We start from the raw sequence: 22,317 nt of genomic DNA on the forward strand, positions 1-22,317 counted from the left end.
CAAGAAGAAATTTCCATCGTTTATTATTTGGGCTGAAAATAAAAATATTCCAATGAATGTGTCTAAATTTAGGCATTTTATTTAAAACCTTGATTCCTAGTTTCTTTGATAAAATATAGCATATTTTGAAGTCCGGAACCCAAGCAGGTCTCTCATTTCATTTCGGAATTTTGATAAGTCTTGCCGCAGCTCATTGAGATTTTCTACAGTCGCTTGATCAGTGCTTTGCATTCTCTGTCTCATGGAAGTCAAATAACGATGAACTAAACAACACATTACCTTTTGGTAATTCTCATCTCTCTTTTGCTTCAGATTTCTCCACTCCTGAAAGCAAACAGTGACATATTATATATAATGTACAGATGGCTATGAATTCCACCCCAGTTAAAAAGCTTGTGTATAATTGTAAAATAACACTGGGCATGACCCACCCCAATGTTCTATTTTGCACAGTCACATTTGTGCATGCATGCCTGCTAGACAGGGAGAGAGATCCTGGAAGGTTGGCAGATGATGTCTTTGTACCTTCCTATATTGGATAGTTCATCTCACCAGTGATCAGTGTGGTGGCAGAGCAATGTAGAGTTTTCAGCAGAAGTGGCTGCTATGAGTCTCAAGTGGCCAGCAATGAGCCAGTGATGAGTTCCCATTCCCAAACTGCTCTGAGTGTGTGTGCGTGTGTGCGTTTGCCTTGTGCTCTCTCTCTTATCTGTTCCCTCCTGTCTCTCCGTATTTGCGCCCCACCTAAAGATTTAGACGTAATAGCTCCACCATGGATTTACTGATTGCTTGGCTGAGTAAATGTTTCCTGGGTGTATTTGTCTACAGCTCGACTAGATTTTCTAAACTCTCTGCCATGAATTGACAGATTATATTTATGGATTATACTCAGTGTATCCCATGAATACAATAGATAAAAGTTTTGTTTCCTAGAATGTCCTCTACATGCTTAACTCCTTAATAATATACTGCACATATGCATCTTATGATGTGTCTTGAAGTGCAATCTGCATTTCGACTGCTTCAGCCTGTATGGCATGCATACACACACACACACACACACACACACACACACACACACGACAACCATCAACAAATTCTAATTTCTTCTCATCTCCATTTACAAATCACTGTATCTTTTGGTTTCTAAAAATTCCTGGGCACCCCCTGTTAGTATTTTATAACTATTTGCAGGGGATTGGACTACATGGCCCTCGTGGTTTCTTCCAACTCTACGATTCTATGGTTCTATGATTCTATGTTTCTATTTCTTACCTTTAAACTATTCTGTCGCTTGACTTTGCCAGATGATGTATGAGAGCCGATCCACTTACTGAGGCTGTTAAATAGGTAGCATATAGTCTTTGGAGATGGAACAATATTGAAGGGTGGTGGTAGCGTACATTTATCATCGAAATAGCTAAGCCAGAGCTTGGCACGAGCAAATTTCCATTCTTTATCTTCATGATTCTAAATTAATTGGGGGGTTGGGGGTTGGGAAAACAGATATCAAAGGTTTTGCTGAGCGGTGATTATAAATTACAAAACTGACAGCGAATTAACACACACAAAAGTGCAACCCCCATACATGCACAAAGAAAAAGATGCACCCAATATTTAACCATGTGTATGAAGCTTTCTTGTCACCTATCCATCTTCCCTTTGTAAGGGTGTTGCAAGTGAGAAGAAGAGATAGCTGACAGCAAACCCACCAAGAACCAGGCTCAAACTTGGGTAGAGGCTTGGGCTCAGTTCATAATGGGGCCAGAATTCCCGACAACACCTATTTTACCACCATGTATTTACATGTCTATTATGTGTTTCATAAAATTTACACACCGCTTGATTGTAAAAAAACCTTCAAAGCAGTTTACAAAAAGATAAAACAGTAAAATCATGTGAAATCCACAACCACACTTTAACACATACATTCCTAAGTCTCTGGGTAGGCTTGTCCATCGAGAATGTTTTGGGCAGGTGTCGAAAAGAGTACAGTGGTACCTCAGGTTACATACGCTTCAGGTTACATATGCTTCAGGTTACAGACTCCGCTAACCCAGAAATAGTGCTTCAGGTTAAGAACTTTGCTTCAGGATGAGAACAGAAATCGTGCTCTGGTGGCGCGGCAGCAGCAGGAGGCCCCATGAGCTAAAGTGGTGCTTCAGGTTAAGAACAGTTTCAGGTTAAGAATGGACCTCCGGAACGAATTAAGTACTTAACCCGAGGTACCACTATACAGTGAAGGCACCTGCTTGATCTGAATGGGCAAGGATTTCCAAAGTACAGGTGCTGCCACACTAAATGATCAAGCTCTAACAAATGTGGAATGGGCATTTTGTGTCACCTGATGGAGGGACAATTCCGCTGATCAAAGTGGCTGAGTGGGCACATGCGGAGTAAAGCAATCTTGTACATAAAAGGGTCCCAAATTGTTACGGGGTTTATATATGCTAAGAATAACAGCCTGAGCCCAGCCTGGCAGCAAATTGGCAACCAGTGTAGATACCTGAGCACAGGTGTTATATGCTGACAAGATCCCACACCTGTCAGCAATTGTGTTCTAGCATTCTGCACTAACTGCAGCTTCTGGATCAAGCCCCACATTATTGTGCTATACAGAATCAAGAGCACTGTTGACACTTAAAATACAATAAATCTTGTTTTCAAAACACTTACCGCTATCAGCTGAAAGCTTTTATGGAGCATCGCCACCAAGAGCTTGGTAAGGACAATTACAACTACTACATTGTATGTGCCAACAATAACAGCACCCACAAAAGACTGTAGTTCTTCGCCATAGCTAAATCTCGTGACAAAAATGGCTACGTGTGCAAGAGAGAATATGTACCAAAACAGGGCAAAGCAGGTGCCAATAAATCTGGGGGGGAAAGAAAAATTGTAGTTAGATCAAGTAGTTACTGTGCATTAAAGGCCAGATCAATGGAATCAATGGGTTCATGTTCTATAAAAGAAAAACTGTGATCTCAATCAACACTATGAAACTCACGAGTGGAAGGTATCATTGCTTTGCTGCTCACAGAAAATCCCAGCACAGTCCTTTTCTTCATCCACAGTGAACCCTTTATCATACAGTTGGGTCAACCCAATGGTGAATGAGAACAACACAAGAAGAAACATTCCAAGAAATTTTCCAAAGTCCTGCAACATCTGCCCCATTGAAATCTGTAGGAACATATTGATTTGTTCTCAGTTTTAAACAGCTATGAAATATCAAATGGTGACTGCATATTAAGAAGGCATGCTAGAAAAACTATTTACAGGACAAGCAGATTTTCCTGACCAAATTCATGCCACTACAAAGGAGTCAAGCAGCCGTTCTGAATACTGTTGGGAGAGAGCTGTGATAAAACCACAGACTACAAGAATTAATTTTTATTGTACTGTACTGTACAAATACACATGCTATTTTATCCTGAATCATTTTTATTCTCATAGTAAAAGCAAAATACAGACTGTTTCCTTAACTCAAATGATATGTCTGAAGCAAAAATAATAACTATAACACGTAGAATAAATGATAATTTGAGGTACTGTTTAAGGAGTTATGTTGCTGATATTACTTTTTGTATCTTTATTTTAGATCTTAGTATGATTTACGTGGAAATTGTTCAATTTGGTTGCGTACTTTGTGATGTTTTACTTATTTATGACAACTTTTGTTATGCTTTAATTAGGTACTTCATTTTTTTAATTAGGTAGTTCATTTTAGAAGCCATCCTGAGCATGGGTTTAAACTACGGAAAGGCAGCCTACAAATAAAACTACGTATGTATATACATATAATCTTTAACAAATTCATGACTGAAGATGGTATGAAAAGTTTAACTATGTTCAATGAGGTTTACATCCAAGCATGAGTGCAAAGGATTGAGGACTTATGAGTAAATATGCATAGGATTGGGTTATGAAATTAATAAAGATATTTAAAGCTTCTGATGTATAATTTCTATAGCAGGGTTAGCCTATGTGGTCCCCCTCAGATGTTGTGGCCTACAATTTTTATATTCCCCAGCCAACATCGTCAATGATCAAGGATGATGGGAATTGTACTCCACAACATCTAGAAGGCACTATGTTGGCTATCCCTGTTTTACACTAACCCTAAAACAAAAATGGGAAGGCTATAGCACTTTCTCTGGAGTACTGCACAGATACTAGGGGTAACAGATTCTTTTTTTACTGCCCAGAGAGATTAATAGGATGACAAAACAAATCCTGTTATGGGTAGCTATAATTTAGGCACGGACTTTAGTAGTCAGCGTTACACCTACAAAGTGTTATACATTTGGAGAAGACACTTTTTTGTGAAAATCTGAAGCGTTTGTTACACAAATACAATCTTATTGCAAAGATTAACTGTTTTTAGTAGCAGTGAAGTTAGGATATATCCGTCCCGCATTGTAACCCAAGTGTATCCACAAAGCAACTTACAATAAATATAAACATCAATTTATTCAGCTTTTCAAAGCATTTATTAAAAGCGTTCATAGTTGGAGATAAAGGAAGATGGCAAACTGCTTTGAAAGTGTATATGAAAATATAAAGGTGCTGCAGTAATATGTGTTTCATTTCACTGATGGGGTGCAGTTTATGGACATTTGAAAGTCATGGCCTACTTTTGGAAAAGTATGTGGGTCAGTCTATGGTCGCCAACAAGAGCAACTAAAGCTCCAGTGTGCCATTGAATGGGGTGACTGTTGGCTGTTTATGTACAACTGGATTTCTGACTTCACTACATAGAGGGCTAATATAAATGCATGTTACAGTTGCAATATGTAAATAAATATGTACGTTACATAGTGAATGTCTTCAAAAATGAATATGGACTTTTTAATGTTCAATATGTTGCGTCCCTGTACTATTAATGAGGAATTTGCAATAGAAAATGAGATAAAGTTGGTAAGATGGAAAGGAATAAAAACTGGAGAACTCTCCCTGCTGTGACACGAAGTGTCTTATGGGTAACATTTGATGTTTTTTCTTATATGTCTCATGTGTTAACTGTAATCGGGGACAAACACAACAATAATATGGCTCTTTGAGCTGTGTCTAACAGACAGATGTGCACTCTTTTATATTACCTTCCTTGGTTGCTATTGTCACACAACTAGATATCTTTGGAACTAGGCCTCTCAATTATTTCCAGAATATCTGGCACTATAAATAGGAAGTGCCGCTAACGCTTTGATCTCAATTCACCTTCGAATGGCACATAAAGCATCTTCCTTTTTAAAGGATGCTGCACTCCTTTGTGTACCATGTATAATGCCATTTTCGTTTCATTTCTAAAGTTTCTAGCCCAGTGAAAGAACCACCACTTTATATGCCCCAATAAGCCCACATAATCAGGTCACTATCCAACTACAGAAAGAATAACTATCAATACACACAATGATGGAAATTTAAACATAAGTAGAGAGTCTATCTGAAAAGCCAGAGGCAATTACACCTAGCCCTTTTGTCCCTAGGACAACTTACCTGAAGTGGCCCTAGGACAGAGCTTGTTGTATACATGAAGAAAAGTCGAAGGTAACTCAGAACGTTGGCAAAAGCAAACAGACCTTCTGCCACCAGGGTAGGGTGGAAGGCATCCCAATCCTTCCTCTCAGCAAAATTATGGAACTAGAGTTTTTGAAAGAAGTTGAAGTTACTTTAAGTTATAACAGATAATCCAGTGGCAGCTTTCATCAACCAATGACACACATTATCTGTAGCCTATCTTCCAACCATGAACAAATTGCAAGCACCAAGGGTCACAGATTTCCTTTCCCCCTTTTAAGTTGTGAGAGGCAAAGATCAGCAGTGATGGTTTATAATTTGCAGGATAATGATATTTTGCTGTTTTATCCAAATGCAGCGAACACTGATTTGCACAAACCAACGCTCAGTGTATTTTGGATGACTATAATTTGTCACAAATCCGCCTGCTCATGTAAAAAGAAGAGATAGCAAGACAAGGAGGGAACACACCACCCTCAGGCTTGCTCATAACAAAGCATGGCTTGACATTGCTACTGAATGTAGCCAACAGGAGGCTGCAAAGAAACAGGAGTATTCTCCAGCCGCTAACAATCCAGGACAAGATCCAGCACTGAATGAGGTAAAATAATGGACCAATGATCAAACAGCCGCCCTACTGACTTTTTTTTTTACACTCAATTTATTTCTGTCTAAAATATAAGCTAGCTTTATTTGAATGAGATTTTCTGACTCAAGGCAATATTTTGTCAGGATAGATATAAACCTATTTAATCTGGAAGGTTCTTACATGACTAGCAAGCAGAGCTAAGAAGATACAGCTTTATCTTGCACTCCAAATGAACACCAGACAACAAGAAAGGCAGCTCTGAAGATTCAGCCACATGAGGAAAAAATATCTGAGTGGTTCAGATTAATACAGTTGCAGCAAGACAATTTCTGCCATCCATTAAGGCTGGTACAGATTTGTTTTCTCTCCATTAGTCATGACTGGGAGTGGGCAGTAGATCACATGCCCCCGTCTACAGTCCCTTCCCTCAAGAGCACGTTTCCTTGTGACTCTTGGCCATTTTTCAGTATCATGTCTGTATTAACATTAACAAGGATTAATCCTAATCAGGGTACATTCCTCACTCAAGATTCATAACCCAGATTCAAATCTTGGGTTGGGAGCAAATTGTGACTAATATCTACCACAGTTAACGTAGATGCAGAAGGAACACTGTACTGCAGAGACTGGTAAGATATCACACCAAACCAAGGGGTGCAAAATTAAAAAGCTGCACATACATTATTATCATGAAGAAAGGCCCATATTATTATTATATATGGCATGATTAATGCACCCAATACTTTAGCGGCCTGCATTTAAAAATAAAAAGGTCCCAAAGAAGCTTAAATAAAAAAAATTCCTTCCAGTAGCACCTTAAAGACCAACTTAGTTGGTCTTTAAGGTGCTACTGGAAGGAATTTTTTTTATTTTGACTATGGCAGACCAACACGGCTACCTATCTACTACTGGAACCAAAGAAGCTTGTAATCTAAAGTGAAGAGAAAACAAAAGGGAAGGGAAGCACAAAGGATGGATGTATCAAACGCAGCCACACTCCCTTAGGGCCAAACTGCACAGTACAATAAATGTGTATCTGCATTTACATTTCTCTGTGTGTTCCTCTCTACCCATGCATGCTTTAAACATCAGCTGCAGAGACCCCAATCCATATCAGGATAATGGCACTGATGGAAAGGCCTTAAAGCCTTTCTCCATGCGGTCCTGATGAAAATTCCCCCTCTTCTCCCAGTCTCGCTTCTGCCATTGGCTCCGTGGCCTTCAGCAAGTCAGAATTCTAAGTCTTAGTGCCTTATGTGTAAAATTGGAATGTAAGCAGTACTCCACCCAAAGTTATTGTGAGGGAAAACAGGATACAGGGTATAAAGCACTTTATTAATTTGCAAAGCGATGTATAAATTAATCAGATTTCATCATCTTTAGGAAAACAGATGATTTGCTGATCATCGCAATTAAGCCAATGTTTCACAAATATTCTCCAAGAAAGTAAAGGGAATGTTTATTCCTGCATTGCAGGGGGCTGGACTAGATGACCCTCAGGATACCTTCTATCTCCACAATTCTATGATTCTAGGCTGTAGCTAAAGCTTGTAACACAGCCTTCACTGGAAAAAAATGCGCCTAATTAGAATTAGTAGGTGTCTGGTGTATAAGCCTCTGTATTATATACTCATATGGCACATAAATCCCCAGTTTCATTTTATAATGAGACTTATGAATGCTCTGCTTTCCTTTGGGTCACATCTGTGAGGTCAAGAGGGGGTGGCCTTGTCATCCGGGCAGCCCAGGACTTCCATACACACTAGCCAGGCTCGCACCCCAGGGAGTCACTTTGCTGCTGATACTGCAGCAAAAACAAGGCGGGAGTCAGCAGTTACCAGTTACCAGTCTCTGCATCCACAGGAGACGCTGTGATTCTCCAGCAGTTTGACTTCACCCCCAGAGTCACACTCCAGATGGATGACAATAATGAATGCAACTAATTTCAGATAAGACTACAATTCTACTTGGATGAATAGTAACGTTGCTGTTGGTTCACACCCTTTTTTTCTATAATAGAATAAAAACACTCGAATACACCATCAAGCACACCAAAAACATAAGAAAACAGAAAGACTCAACATGCAGCTATATCTTCACATGCTTACTTTCTCTACTAGTGCTAAATATATGGAGACTGAAATCAAAGACATACTTTGAGGCTTTAAATTAAGAATGAGTGTTCCTAGGATGCACTCCATTTTGAAAAACAGCGTAATTTTATGCTGATGTCAACCACCAAGAGTTTTGTTGGCTTAAAACATTTTTTTAAACTTCTTTTTTTAAAAGGTTATACAGGATTCTGCACAACACAGTGTTATCAAACACTGAGTTGATGTTTACCTTGTTATGGGCAACTACTTTGAGAGCAAAAGTTGCCAAATAGAGAGAATTCATGACAAAACTAAGTTGATTTCGGGATTCGTCTAAGAAGTCTTCTAAGCCTTCATACCAGAGCCTTTTAACATCTGACCACACCATTCCTTAGAGCAGAGAAACAGAACGCAGTTAGTGAGATATACTAGATTCATTTCACAGTGATTTCAGTGTATTCTATGTGTCTTTCCATCAACTACAAAAGTACCTCCCTCCCCCCCCCCCACAGAGTAATGGGGAGCAGAGGAACGTAAGAACTGTGTGTACTGCCAAAGAAGCACTGGGTTAAAACATGCAAGAATGGATCCACACCTTCTAAAAGACAGTGGGAATTATGCTAACAACATAACTACAACAGCCAAGCAAGGGTACCACTATAGTGGCTTGGGTAGATAGCCACATTTTAACCTGGAGTCAAAACTCAAGCCATGTTGGTGCTATCCTTTAGCAGCCTTTCACATTCTAGTCTCTCTTTTCAAAGTCATAATCAGTGTGGTTAAAAATAGCAAGAAGTGAGTCTCAAAAGCAATGTCTGTATCTACATATCTTACTAAGGAAAAAAAACCTCTTCTATGTAAATAACATACTCTTATGTCAATGGTAAATGTTAATAGTTTTAAAATTTCTAGGCAACATCACATTATGCTTCCCCCACCCCACAGCAGTACATTCTATACTACTTTACTATTAAACATTTGTAATAATAGCAACATACACAATTCCAAACTGGGCATAAAGAATATATAGGGCTATTATTATTTAAGCAGTGTGCTTCACAAAAGATTAAGTTACGGTTTAGTGTTCCAAGTACAACTGTAATTTTATTTGCATTTAGAAAATAATAGCAAAGGTTGCTGAATTCATTTTAACAAACAATGTTGAAGAGTAGTGATCCATGCTCCCTCTGCTGGTTCTGTAGTTACTTCAGATAATCTGCAAACTGTTTCTGGAAAGATAGCTGCCACACTTCAAGTAACAGAGTTTTCTATAAACATGGTGCAAGTCTACAAATATTTAAGTTCTATTTTCATAAAACTTGTTATGTGGACTGTAGGAATGATTTACACAATCCTTCCTTCCATATAAAGGGGGTGGGAATAGTACAAAATAACAACATCACAGCTTTGTTGTGTACAAGTGTATGAGCTGTTTGACAGTGGAATTTGCTGCCAAGGAGTGTGGTGGAGTCTCCTTCTTTGGAGGTCTTTAAGCAGAGGCTTGACATCCATATGTCAGGAGTGCTCTGATGGTGTTTCCTGCTTGGCAGGGGGTTGGACTCGATGGCCCTTGTGGTCTCTTCCAACTCTATGATTCTATGACACACATTTTCATGCTCCCACATCAGGCATACTCCAGCTATGTGTGAATCAGCACCACAGGGACTACTTCTCATACCTGAAAACTTCTTACAAAGTATTACTTTCATGTATGAAAATGGAATGTGCAACTATAATATATGACAATTCCAACTTTTGTTGTTGTTGTTGAGGGGTAAAATACATATGAATACAGATGTGGGTGGCCTGTCACAGGTCTGTGAAATTCCTTTTTTTTTTTAACAACCAAAGATGCAACCTGGTAAGACTAAACTCATCCCCTTCCCTTGCCTTAACTTGCTACACTTTTATCACTTCAAGTACTTTTCTCCCCACCCTGACTCACTTCCAGTACTGAAGGTGGGGAAAGAGAAGAAAGTCTACACAACGGAAGATGTGAAGGTATTCAGCTTCCATGATCTGACATCCACCTTTTTTAGACCTCCTCAGCCTACAGTTAGTTCATATAAGAAATAGAAGAGTCGCATGAACCAACGAAGAACATGCCTGCCCACATGTAAGTCTTTTAATGGTAATTTGTTGTTTGGCTGAATTCTTATGAGACTTTCATCTCTAGGATCTGTTTAGAAACCTTAAGAATCACTAGGACATTATTTTCCCCTTTAAAGGTATGGAGTTCCCCAGTGATCACAGAGCCTTCTCCCCTTAGCATAAGCAAATACACTCAAAGGAAACTAGTAGAGGAACGTAGACCAGGAGAGGGTTTAAAAGGTGCGGGAGACCAAAAGAGTTCTCTCATTTTCCTACTGCAGTGTTACGTCTGTGCACACAAACAAAACTCCCAACTCTTATGCCCTATGTAGATCCAACTACAGCATAATCAATCACACCCCTAGATAGTAATGGCACCTAAGCCTGGTAAAAAAATAATATATCCTTCAATTATATTAAGACTGGTATGCTCCTCCCTGTCAAAATAAGATGAAACATGTCTTTTTCCATTACTAGACAATATTGCCAGGGTTGTAACAATTAATTTTATAACCATTTTATACTTACCAATTAGCCAAAATAGTAGAAGATAGTCTATTCTCTCCAATTCTGGCCCCATGGTATTTTTTTTATCTTCATTGTAGACAAGTGAGTACAAGTTAAGCAAGAGTAGAAATGTGAAATAAGATGCTCCATGAATGATAAACTTCATAAACGGAGTGTGAATTATTCGGCCTATTTGAGATTTTGGAGCCAACAAGTAACAAAGAGACAGTATTGGCCAAAATATGCCAACTGTCAGGACAGTCAAAATCTTCTTAAACGTGTGCTTGCGACGGTAACCAGCCATTTGTCCAAACCAGACAGTATTGAGAAATTGCTGGCAATTAGACTGAGAAACAAACTGCAATAGGAAAAGAATTATACATCAATAAATACTGTCCAAAGTAGCCAATAACTCATTACTCAAGCTTTATTTAAACCAGTGGGGAGAAAATGGGGTAAGATTACAATTGTACTGTACAACTTATACAGTTGTCCCTTGGTATTCGAACAGAATGCGTTCCGGAAGTCCGTTCGACTTCCAAAACATTCAGAAACCAAAGCACGGCTTTTGATTGGCTGCAGGAGCATCCTGCAGCCAATCGTAAGCTACAGAAGTCGCGCCAGACTTTCGGCTTCCGAGGCAAAGTTCACAAACTGGAACACCTACTTCCAGATTTGTGACGTTCGAGTTCCAAGTTGCTCGTGAATTAAGCTGTTCGAAAACCAAGGTATGACTGTAGTAAAGGTAAAGGTAAAGGTAAAGGTAAAGGTAAAGGTAAAGGTAAAGGGACCCCTGACCATTAAGTCCAGTCATGGACGACTCTGGGCTTACACACTCATCTTGCTTTACTGGCTGAGGGAGCCGGCGTACAGCTTCCGGGTCATGTGGCCAGCATGACTAAGCCGCTTCTGGCGAACCAGAGCAGTGCACGGAAATGCCGTTTACCTTCCTGCCACAATGGTACCTATTTATCTACTTGCACTTTGACATGCTTTCAAATTGCTAGATTGGCAGGAGCAGGGACAGAGCAACGGGAGCTCACCCCGTCACGGGGATTCAAACCGCCAACCTTCTGATCAGCAAGCCCTAGGCTCTGTGGTTTAGACCACAGCGCCACCCGCGACTGTAGTAGTAAAAGGTAAAAAAGTAAAGGACCATTGGATGGTTAAGTCCTGTCAAGCGGGACAATGGGGTACGGTGCTCATCTTGCTTTTCCAGCTGAGGGAGCCGGCATTTGTCCTCAGACAGCTTTCTAGATCAGCATGACTAAACCACTACTGGTGCAATGTGACACCATGACGTAAGCAAGAGCACGGAAACGCCATTTAACTTCCTGCCACAGCGATACCTATTTATCTACTTCCGCTGGTATGCTTTCAAGCTGCTAGGTTGGCAGAAGCTGGGACAGAGCAACGGGAGTTCACCCTGTTGTGCGGATTCGAACTCTAATTTCAATGGTTCTGTTTTTAAGAGGTAAAATTTAGAATAATTATTCAGGATCAAGATAACAAACACAACTTCAAAACTAGGGATGAACAAGACTGTCATTTTAGTTTCTTCTCAATTCATTTTTTTTCCAATCCTAACTTCAGTTCTCCACATTTCTCCATCAAGTCATGAAGTTTAAGAAAACTCATCAACATTATAGAGTGAATTTCTCCTAATACACATGTTTTTGTATGCAATTTTCCCCAGGATACATATTTCTGCAAGCAATTTTCTCTACCATAATGGATGTTCTCCATTTGATGGGACTAGTATTGGATACAACTCTTTACTCTTTACCTAATGCTGTGGTTCTTGAAACTATTAGAAGCAGTGTGCCTATGAAGATATGTATCTATCATAGTCTGGTCTATTCCATCAATTAGTCGGACAGCTTTATAATACATTAGCAAAAAAAGAAAGAAAGAAAAAAAGACATACCTCTTTTTGGTTGTATTTAATAGCAAGCTTTAGGCGACTCAAATTCATTCTCTCTTCTAACAGCCCCCTTTTATCCACATGCTCATCACTTGCTGTATGGTTGAGTATAACTTCAAGCTCCCGAGAATTCCGTGCTTGTGCAAGCAAATCTTTAGCAAAGGTTTTACACTGTTGAGCTAATTCTTCATAATCATTTCTAGGATATAGAGAAGGTAAAAGCATACTAGCTGTCAGGGAACTGACATCGGAGCGAGAGGCAAAGGGGAGGCTCCCAGATGATGCTGGCGAAGGACCCAGCAGGGGGAGAAACAGCTCAGTACAGGGGGAAGCCAATCAGCGCAACACCAGGGATAAAGGGGGGCAGACGGGGGAATTGGAGAGAGGGCTACAGGACTCTTCACTGGACATCAGTGAGGAGAGCCCAGGTCCTCCGCTACCCACGCCTTCCCTGCGCAGAAGACTCCCGCGCAGTGAGAGGAGGAGGAGACTGGGTGTCAAACAACTTTTATGTTGGAAGAGGTTCAAGAAACACCCACTGACGGATTCTGCCAGTGACTGAGGCAGTCACGATGAGAAGGGGCTGTGCAGTCAGAAAGGTTTGACAAGGCAAATTAACCGAGAAAGGCACCAGTTTACACACGAGTAACTCATACCCATTACACTAGCATACAATGGACATGATGAATATATTTCACTTTAACTCTTGGGAGGCAGTATGCTGCAGAATAGCAGCTGCAGGGAATCACAAGTGTAGAGAGTGCTCTTGCACTCAGGACCTCCTTGTGGGCCAAGTAAAACCAAGATGCTCCACTTTATGAGCCTTTGGTCTCACGCAGAGGTCTCTTACGATCTTATGTCTTTTTAATGTTAATTTCACCAAAGAAAGGTCCTTCCTCTATTCAAACTGAATACAGACTGGAATGAGTTAAAAATGAATTTGATTCAAATGGATGATTTAACTCATCGATGAAAGAGGACTGATTTAAAATCAATGGGCTGGATCCAGACTAAATCAGGCAAGCTTTAGTCTCATTGAAATCAATGGGACAAGTTAGTCATGATTCATTTGATTTTAGTAACTGCGACTAACTTTGTTCTAGATCCAACCAACAGACTGCAATCAATTTTTCCCATTGTGTAATTAACACATTTAGTCAATGATTCGTACAATCATTTGCTCTAGCAACTGAAACGTATTAGTTTGCAGCCAAATTGGTCCTTTATGAAACTTAGGAGCATTAGCCAAAACCAATCCTAAGCACAAATGCATAGGGTTCCACTGTAAATTCTCTGATATCATTTACAACTGATCATTGGGATTTTGTTGACTCACTTGTGAAGTGCCTGCATCCAATTATATTTAGAAGCATAATACTAAAAAGGAAACAGTAGTAGAAATTAATTTGCTACTGATACCTGAATTCAACTTCCACAAGGCTTAGTTCTCTTAAATCTGCACTAAGTTCAAAGGCTCTCAGAATTGGATCTTCCTCCGTCAACATTATTAGGGCAGGACTGGCCAAACATCGATAAATATCAAGACGAAATCTGTTATAAAAATATCAAAGAATACATCTTAAGTCAACCAGTTTTTATTCAATAGTATTTTCAGCTCATACTTTGTTTGTAATCTGTTTAATTTCAGGTATCTGGTATATTTATCTACATTTAAAGCCATTTCCAGTACGACAAAAAAAAACACAAAATGCCCTAGGTACTCCTCAAAAGCATGTGTGCTAAGGCAAATTACTTAAGTTTTTTTTGGCCTCAGCACTGAAGAAAGCTTATTAATGCAACTTTGTAGTAAACTCACCTGGTAGCCAGCAGGAGCGAAAAATTTCTTGTGGCAACTTCATGATCAAATGAGGGATGGATTGCTCTATTCCTACTCTGTCAGCCTGCTTGTTTTCATGCTAGCCATTAAGGAAGAAAACTTATTTTCTCCATGACCAGCAGAGAAATGCAAGCTACTAGCTGTTTGGCAGACTACTAACAGTTTTGCACAATAGCAAATATAGAAGGGGGGGGGGGTACATTAGTTATTTCAAAAGGATAAGCACACTACTATTAAAATGAAAACTGCAGCAAATACTTGCAGAATTCCCATTATACTGGAAGTGGAACCCAAACTTTAAGTCTGAGTACATAATTAGAGACATCCTGTACAATTCAAATGGAACATATTTGGTTGCTATGCTATTTGCAATCATACAATAACTCACTAACAGGGGTGTCTGAATGTAACTGGCTCCCTAATGGCTGAAAAGCCTGGAGGCTGGAGCACAGAAAAGTCTGTCTAGTTTTGCTTCCATCCTGCCCTGCCACATCGCCACCCAGCCACCCATTTATGTGCTGCATTACAATCTTGAATAAATAGTATCAGAACACAGTACAAAGAGGAGAAAACCTCTCACGTCCCTCATGCTGAAATATGTGGCAGGCTAAAAATCTTGAGAAAAGGGACAATCCTCTTCTCAGTTTAGCAGAAGGTCATGCAATTATCTATTTCATGTCTGTGGTTTATAATGACCTGAAAAGGGGGGAAATAACCAACCCTCTTTTATAAAAAAAAATTCTCTCCTGGGTCACCTGAAACAAAGGAATCTGCCTTATACAGAGTAAGACCACTGGACCATCTAGTTCAATATTGCCTACACTCTCCAGAGCCATTTCTCAGATGCATGGGATTGAACCTGGGATATTTTGCATGCAAAGCATGTGCACTATCATTGAACTTCGGATTTTCCCTCGAAATGATTCTTACTCACTACAAGTGATCAGGCAAGTGGTTGCTTAAAATCTAGTTCTTCTAAAAGACAGGAAGGAAATTACATGCATTAATAAACAGCTAATTACTGTAACCTGGAGTGCCGAAGACTATCTTTTTTGTTCTTGGCAGTACATAATGTACATTCACAGCCAACAGCATGAGGTTTGGGTAGTGACACATCTTGCTTTAATAGCATAGTGAGAATTTCATAGTTGTTACGGTGAGCAGCTAAAATGACTGGTGCCACATCCATTGTTGTTGAATATTCTGGATTCTGAATACGTTCCATTAATTTCTGAAATAGAGAGAGAAAGAAGCCTGGGCTTTATGAATTGTTAAATCAGAGATCTAAAAGCTAAAAATTGTCAAATCTACAGGCAAAAGTAATATATTTATTGCAGTCTCTCACATTTTAAAACTTTAAATCTTCAGAACTGAATGTGCTTATAGCAGAAAATATAATTCACCTTGTTAATTTTGTACCACGCTGCCATTTAATAGCTATATCTCTTTTAGCTAGAGCTGCCGGAACTGAATTCTGGCTGAAAAAAAGCCCTAGTTATTGCCACTCTACTTTTGCTTAAATCTAAGATAGCCCTGGCTCAGTCCAAGTCTGAGTATTGATAATGATAGCTACAGGGTACAAATAATTTTAAAACCCCATCCTTTCCTCTCCCAAAAAGGAAAAAAACAAAAGCAAAAAAACAAACAAACCCCTGCTCATTTTCAGATATATAACCAAAAGACTCTTAAATGTACTCTCCAAAACTTCCACTATCAAATACAGTGGTATCTTGGTTCTCAAATTTAATCCGTTCCGGGAATCCGACTCCCGGAACAATTAGAAAACCAAGGTGTGGCTTCTGATTGGCTGCAGGAGCTTCCTGCACTCAAGCGGAAGCTGCGTCAGACGTTTGGCTTCTGAAAAACGTTCGCAAACCAGAACACTTACTTCCAGGTTTGCGGCATTCAGGAGCCAATTTGTTTGACAACTAAGCCATTCAAGAACCAAGGTACCACTATCTGTGCTTAACACAACAATCTGAGCAGAGCAACAGTATTAAGATGGGGAATAATACTTTTAATTTATGTAATACTAACAACAATTGTTGGTCTACTGGTTCGTTTGGGTCGATGATTAAGGAGTATATCTACAGCTCCCACAACCTCTGAGTCAATGGCCACCAAGAGTGCATCTGTAGACTGAAAAAATGGAACATTAAAGCAGAAGTAATAGCAACCTGCATACTAGGGAACAAAAGACTATTTTTCAAAAATGACAAAGATAGGTTCACTGAAGGAAAATGTTTCTTTTCTGAAACAATAGGTAAAAAGAAGTTAAATCTCATGATTATTCCAATGGCTATCATCATCATCAAGAAGAAGAAGAAGAAGATTATAGTACCTGACAGCCATAATCCAGGAGCAGCTGTAGTATGTCTAGATTCTCATTTTCAATAGTTATGGTAACAGCATTTCTCCCAAGCACATCCACACAATTTATGTTCATATCACCAGAGCTATTCTCTTCTAAAAGTTTCTTCACCATGTAAAAGTCACCTAAACCAGTGATAGACAAAAGATCTATTTTAGTGCTTTTTATTTGCTGATATTCCATCATATTATATAAGATGATATTTATTCCTCTTTTCCTCCAAGGGGCTCAATATGCGATGCATTGCTCTCACCTTCTCTGTATTACAGTATCCTCAAAACAACTCTGTGAGGTAGGTTAGGCTGAGAGTTGGTAACCCAGTGAGCTGCATGGTTGAGTGAGGATTTGAGCCCCATGTTTCAGGTCCTAGTCCAACACTCTAACCCCTGCACCACAAATAAATATTACACTTGCTTTTAAATTCAGTCATCCCTACAAGCTTAGTTCTATGTTCTTCTGTGCAGCAGGTGCTTTAACACTCTGACTTGGTGACACCACACTGCTTTTTGAAGTAGAGATTTTAAAAACCTACATCCTACACTTGCAATGCACAAGCACTGATCCTGCACCTTACATGTACTGCCTAGCCAATGAGCAACGCTTTCAGCTGTCACATTCCAGTGGCAAAATAAAGCTTTAAGGATCCTTCCCTCATCCTGCCCACCTAACATACTATTAGCACTAATCATATATTGTAAGTAAAATAGATGCATAGGAACCAGTGTGGTTTACAGTAAATATGTGGAGTATATAACATTTTTATCATGTACACTTAAATACTTTATTCTGTTTGCTATGTTCTAGTCCATGAGAAGAAACTCAGGATCTGGAATAATATCCTAGATAGAAGAACTATGGTGGCAACAAGTGGTGAACTGGAAGAACCACTATCCTTTGATTGAAAATTAGTATACAAAAATACTTGATCTATCCACGAAGCAGCAGGTAATACAACAGGTGTAGGAAACTAGAAATGATTGATGTATTGTGAGTAGTTTTATAGGAAAAAAATTAGCTTCCCACCAAGAAAATTTCTAGAAATGAAACTCTTTATCTAAAACCCCCCCCCAACCTAACTATACAAAAATGCTTGAACTTCATAGTTATTTAACATCTCTTGTTGCAGGTGCAACCCCACAAACAGAATACTATAATCCTGCTTATCTCCCTGAAAGAATAACACCCAACCTCTGCCACCATCTTCTAACATTTACCTTTCTGTACAAGATAGCAGAGTCACATATTGTTACAGGTCATACCATTTCAAATATTTCTACAGGACCAAAGCCACACAACTCACAAGGAAACCCCCATGTTAGTTTTAAAATATGCCAAAAATATTGGGCTCCATATTTCAAGGTACGTTACGTCTGTTTCTTCCCATTGTGTACATATTTTAAAAATGTAAACAAAACAAATTATTTGGATCCAATTGGGAAAGTGAAAAAAGTCAGAATGCCTTCACCCATTTTGTGTATTAGACAGAAATGTTGAATTTATAACATGTGAATGTCTTTCTGATATTATCTATTTTTATTTTTTAGTAAGACAATGCTTTAGCAAGAGAAATCGGAAATTAAATTAGCATTAATAACATAATGCGTAACAGCAATCAAAATAAGAGCAGTTAATAATTTTTGTACTTATTACATACGTTTCTAAATCTCAGTAACTTTTATGTTGCCCACATATATAAAGAATCACTTCCAGATTATTACTGTTCCCCCCACTTTTTACATGAATGCATGTGAAAGAATTAATTAAAACCAACAGGCAGGGCAAGCCTGTCAAAAGGTATAATGAGTTAGCCAAGTCACGTGCCAGATGACTGGGGAAGGCGGAAGCATTGTTATGGTCCCCTCATTCATTCCCCATGTCAGCTGTTTTGTGGAGCACCCTGTAGGTGGTGAATCTGTCTGCCCTGCATAGGCTGAGTGACAAACTAATGAAGAAAATGACTGTGATGGGTAGGCACACAGTGCTCTGTTGACTGCCCTACTGCACATATATGGCAGGAGGAAAGGCACAAGGCCAGAACAAGCTGCAAAAGGGGGGGGGGTTACTCAGGTGGTCAGGGCCTGCCTCAGTTAAATGTGTTCACTGGTTCTCCCTCGCTTCTACCATTTTACCCTCACAGCAACCTTGAGCAAAGGTGAGGCCACAAGTGTGCAACTTGCCCAAGTTCACCTAGCGTGTTTCACAGCTTGAGTGAGGATTTGAATCCAAGTCTCCTGAACCCTCACAACTCAGAAGGTGACTGCAACCAGGAGTAGGCAGTGCATCCCATGAAAGCAAACTAGCAGAAATGCAGTACTTGGACATAAGAGAGCTCAATTGATTACGCAGAAAGCCACAGAATTTCAGGTGAACTCTCTTCCCAATAATGGAGGAAAGGGAGAAAGGCCCTATTCGTCCTCAGGGACAGAAGCCAGCAACATTTTCAACCCATTGCACAAAAGGTAGACCAGTGGTTCCCAACCGTTTTTTGTCCATGCCCCATCTAAGCATCTCTAAAATCCTGACCCCTTCCAGCCCGCCCCAACATATATTTCTTATTATTCTAAAAGTGATCTCCTATTCACACAGAGGAAGCCTAAAAGGCCATTAACTGTTAATAACTCATTCTCGAATTGCCTTCCTTCAAAACCAAATTGCCCCCCGTGGGGGCATAGCTGTCAACTTTTCCCTTTTCTTGCGAGGGATCCTATTTGGAATAAGGGAATTTCCCTTAAAAAAGGGAAACGTTGACAGCTATGCCTTGGGAAGGGGGGGTAGACAAAACACCCCAAAGGATGCTCATTCAAGGAGATAATTTTGCTGCCAAGTTAAATCTGACTTCCTAAGAAGGCGCTTCATCCACCTTGCCCCTGGTTTTGCGTTTTCCCTGGGGCATATATATATATATATATATATATATATAAAACCACAAGGCAGTGCGAGGAAGGTTGGGTTTGAGAGGTAGCGAACAACCTGTGCAGGTCGTCATCATCCAGTGAGGAAGTGAGTGCGGGTGTGAGAGGCAGAGAGGCTGAGAAATAGAGAGGCACACATTCAAATCCAGGGCATAGCTGTCAACTTCTTCCTTTTCTTGCGAGGAATCCTATTCGGAATAAGGGAATTTCCCTTTAAAAAAGGGAAAAGTTGACAGCTATGATCCAGGGACTGGGAGATCCTGCAATCCTCATGGGCAGCCTCATCGGCTGCTCAGCATCCGTTAACACCCTTCGGCCACCAATGTATAGCGGCCACAACCATAGTGGCAATATAATATTCCCGGTATCCATCACTTTTCGCGCAGCGGAGGGGGGCACGGACTCCCTCTCTCCTCAGAGTTCATGAGACCCTTAGGAGCCGAGTCGGAGGTTTGCGCGTCAAGCTGCCGCCGCCCTAAATCCACGCCGGGCCGCTCCTCTCTATCCGAGGCCCGCAACGGCCCGTCCTAAGCGACGCCCTACCTTTGTCGCAGGCGAGCAGGAAGAGCTTCTCGTCCAAGGTGGTCTCCTCCTTCACCTGCCGGACATCCTTCAGCGCCAGCAGCTTGTTAGGGGAGGCCGAGGCCGACGGGTCCGCGCTCTGGTAAAGAGCAGCCATGGCCCCGCCAGGCGGAGGCCCATCGGGAGAGGCCGCGCCGCGGGAAGGGCCCTTCCTCTACTCCCTCACGCAGCAGCAGCTGCAGCCGAGGATCCGCCGCCCGCCAGGCCGGCCAAGCGCGCCCCTCTGGCACGCAAGAGGCCGGAGAGCAGCCGAGCGGCGATGGAGATGTCAAAGCAGGAGGGAGAGATCTCCGCGCAGGCGCAGGGAGGCTCCGCGGTGGCCTAAGCAGCCGCGCTCCCTCTTCATTCGTGCCTCGTGAGGCAGCTGGGAAACATCAGCATGCAGGGGAGGGGGCACAAGAGCAAATATTCTCATCCCTCCTCCTCCGCATTTTTAGACCATAGATACAGCTATAATTCAGGTCACTGGGAGGTATTTTGAAAGGAACTGCCGCAGGCCATTAAAATTTGATTGCACTGCATCGCAATGCAATCCCCCTTCTTCTCCAAAAAGGTCAAGGTGGCAGACAAGAGTTCTCCCCCGTTGCATCCTCGCAACAATCCTGCGAGGGAGGTTAGGCTAGGTGAGTAGTCCGAGGTCACCCAGTGAGCTTCCTGCCTGAGTGGGGAGTCGAACCCTGGCCTTCTAGGTCCAACGCTCGACCCACTGGTTCTGTTTTATGGAAACTTAACCTTGAACATGCTTACGTGCAGGCATTTGAAGCTTGTTATCAATTGAAGCACGCACCGTACTGCAGCAGAAGTAACTTGCCGGGTTGGCCCAAGCCATTTTGCAGCCTATGGGTTTTTTAGAAAAAGAACCTCAGTGAAATGTGGTTCAGTGTGGGAGCTGTGATGACCTGGGTTTGAATCCCTTCTGCCAAGAAAACACCAAAAGGATGAGGAGATACTTGTCTCTCAGCTTTCCTCCCTTTTTCCTGCTCCACATATTCACAATGTGATTTTTCCAGACCCCTCTATCTGTGGTCCTCTCAACTGGCAATGCTGAGGATTAAGCCTGGAACCTTGTGCACAGAATGTAGGATGCTCCCTTTCCCCCAGTTTTTAAGTTTGAGAAAGCTGTTCCAGTCTGTCCTTGCTATTTGCCCATGGCTGCTGATGCCTTCTCCTTCCGTGTTGACCACAGGAGAAAATCCCACCAGTTTTCAATGGATGCTGGTATTGGACAACAAGGAGAGGCAGAGGCAGAGGGAAACTGGGGGCTGGGAACTGTAGTTTGTTAAGGGTGCTGAGTTGTTATAAGACCCTTACTCCCCTCACAGAGCTACAATTCCCATAATTCACTGTGAACAGGGATTGAGTTAAACCACTGTGAATTGTGGCTCTGTGATGGGAACAGGAATTTCCTAACAACTGTCAGCACCCTTAACTATGTTTTCTAGGATTATTTGGTGAAGACATGACTGTTAAAAGTGGTACAGTGCTTTAAAAATATATGGTGCTGATGTGGCCTCACTAGACTAAGGGCTTCTACAGGAGACTATAGCGTATACCTTGCTGTCTATATGGCTTTTAAAGATATGGGAGATTTGTCATATGCAACCCATCATAACATGCTCCTCTGCATTAAGCTAACACTGGTTTGTATGGCTAAATGTTCAGATACAGTCCTACACTCCTTGAATATGAATGACCAATTCTTTATGATCCAGGAGTGTGGTATGTGCCTACAGTAAACTGCCTCAAAGGTTTTGCCTCTTGGATGACAAAGCCAGCCACACTTTGAACCAACAACTCTAGGCCTATCTTGAACTGGCTTTCCCCCAATGACATATTTATCAGAGACTTAAACTGATTTATCAGTTGTTGGTTGCATCAGCATCATACAGTT

The 22,317-nt window shown here is 40.9% G+C and overlaps 1 protein-coding gene across 3 annotated transcripts; it reads right to left on the reverse strand.

Moving 5' to 3' along the window:
* Positions 1-7: 7 nt before the first annotated feature.
* Positions 8-21,123, reverse strand: TRPC1 (transient receptor potential cation channel subfamily C member 1). Of its 3 annotated transcripts, none has more exons than XM_081190171.1 (13): positions 20,388-21,123; positions 16,903-17,057; positions 16,599-16,700; positions 15,584-15,792; positions 14,144-14,275; positions 12,728-12,923; positions 10,822-11,158; positions 8,453-8,592; positions 5,500-5,643; positions 3,008-3,183; positions 2,677-2,878; positions 1,276-1,470; positions 8-324 (listed from the first exon to the last, which is right to left on the reverse strand). In XM_081190171.1, exons 1-13 carry the CDS (start codon positions 20,521-20,523, stop codon positions 97-99), a joined length of 2,352 nt encoding a protein of 783 aa, XP_081046297.1. In that variant the 5' UTR covers positions 20,524-21,123; the 3' UTR covers positions 8-96. The 3 variants fall into 3 exon arrangements, with proteins under 3 accessions (XP_081046297.1, XP_081046298.1, XP_081046299.1); XM_081190172.1 differs by having other exon boundaries at positions 15,590-15,792; positions 20,388-21,118; XM_081190173.1 differs by lacking the exons at positions 15,584-15,792; positions 16,599-16,700; positions 16,903-17,057; positions 20,388-21,123 and adding an exon at positions 14,541-15,558.
* Between the last annotated feature and the right edge of the window lie 1,194 nt (positions 21,124-22,317).

This window comes from Podarcis bocagei, assembly GCF_964188305.1.
Source record: "Podarcis bocagei genome assembly, chromosome: 4".
Lineage (NCBI taxonomy): Eukaryota > Metazoa > Chordata > Lepidosauria > Squamata > Lacertidae > Podarcis > Podarcis bocagei.

What these genes read in the sequence shown, in the direction of transcription:
- TRPC1 (XM_081190171.1), bottom strand. Translation starts at nt 20,523, where the DNA reads ATGGCTGCTCTTTACCAGAGCGCGGACCCGTCGGCCTCGGCCTCCCCT. An exon ending in TCCTGGATTATGGCTGTCAG is followed by an intron (nt 16,701 to 16,902) that starts GTACTATAATCT and finishes CCATTTTTTCAG; the next exon opens with TCTACAGATGCACTCTTGGT. An exon ending in AAGTAGTTGCCCATAACAAG is followed by an intron (nt 5,644 to 8,452) that starts GTAAACATCAAC and finishes CAAAAACTCTAG; the next exon opens with TTCCATAATTTTGCTGAGAG.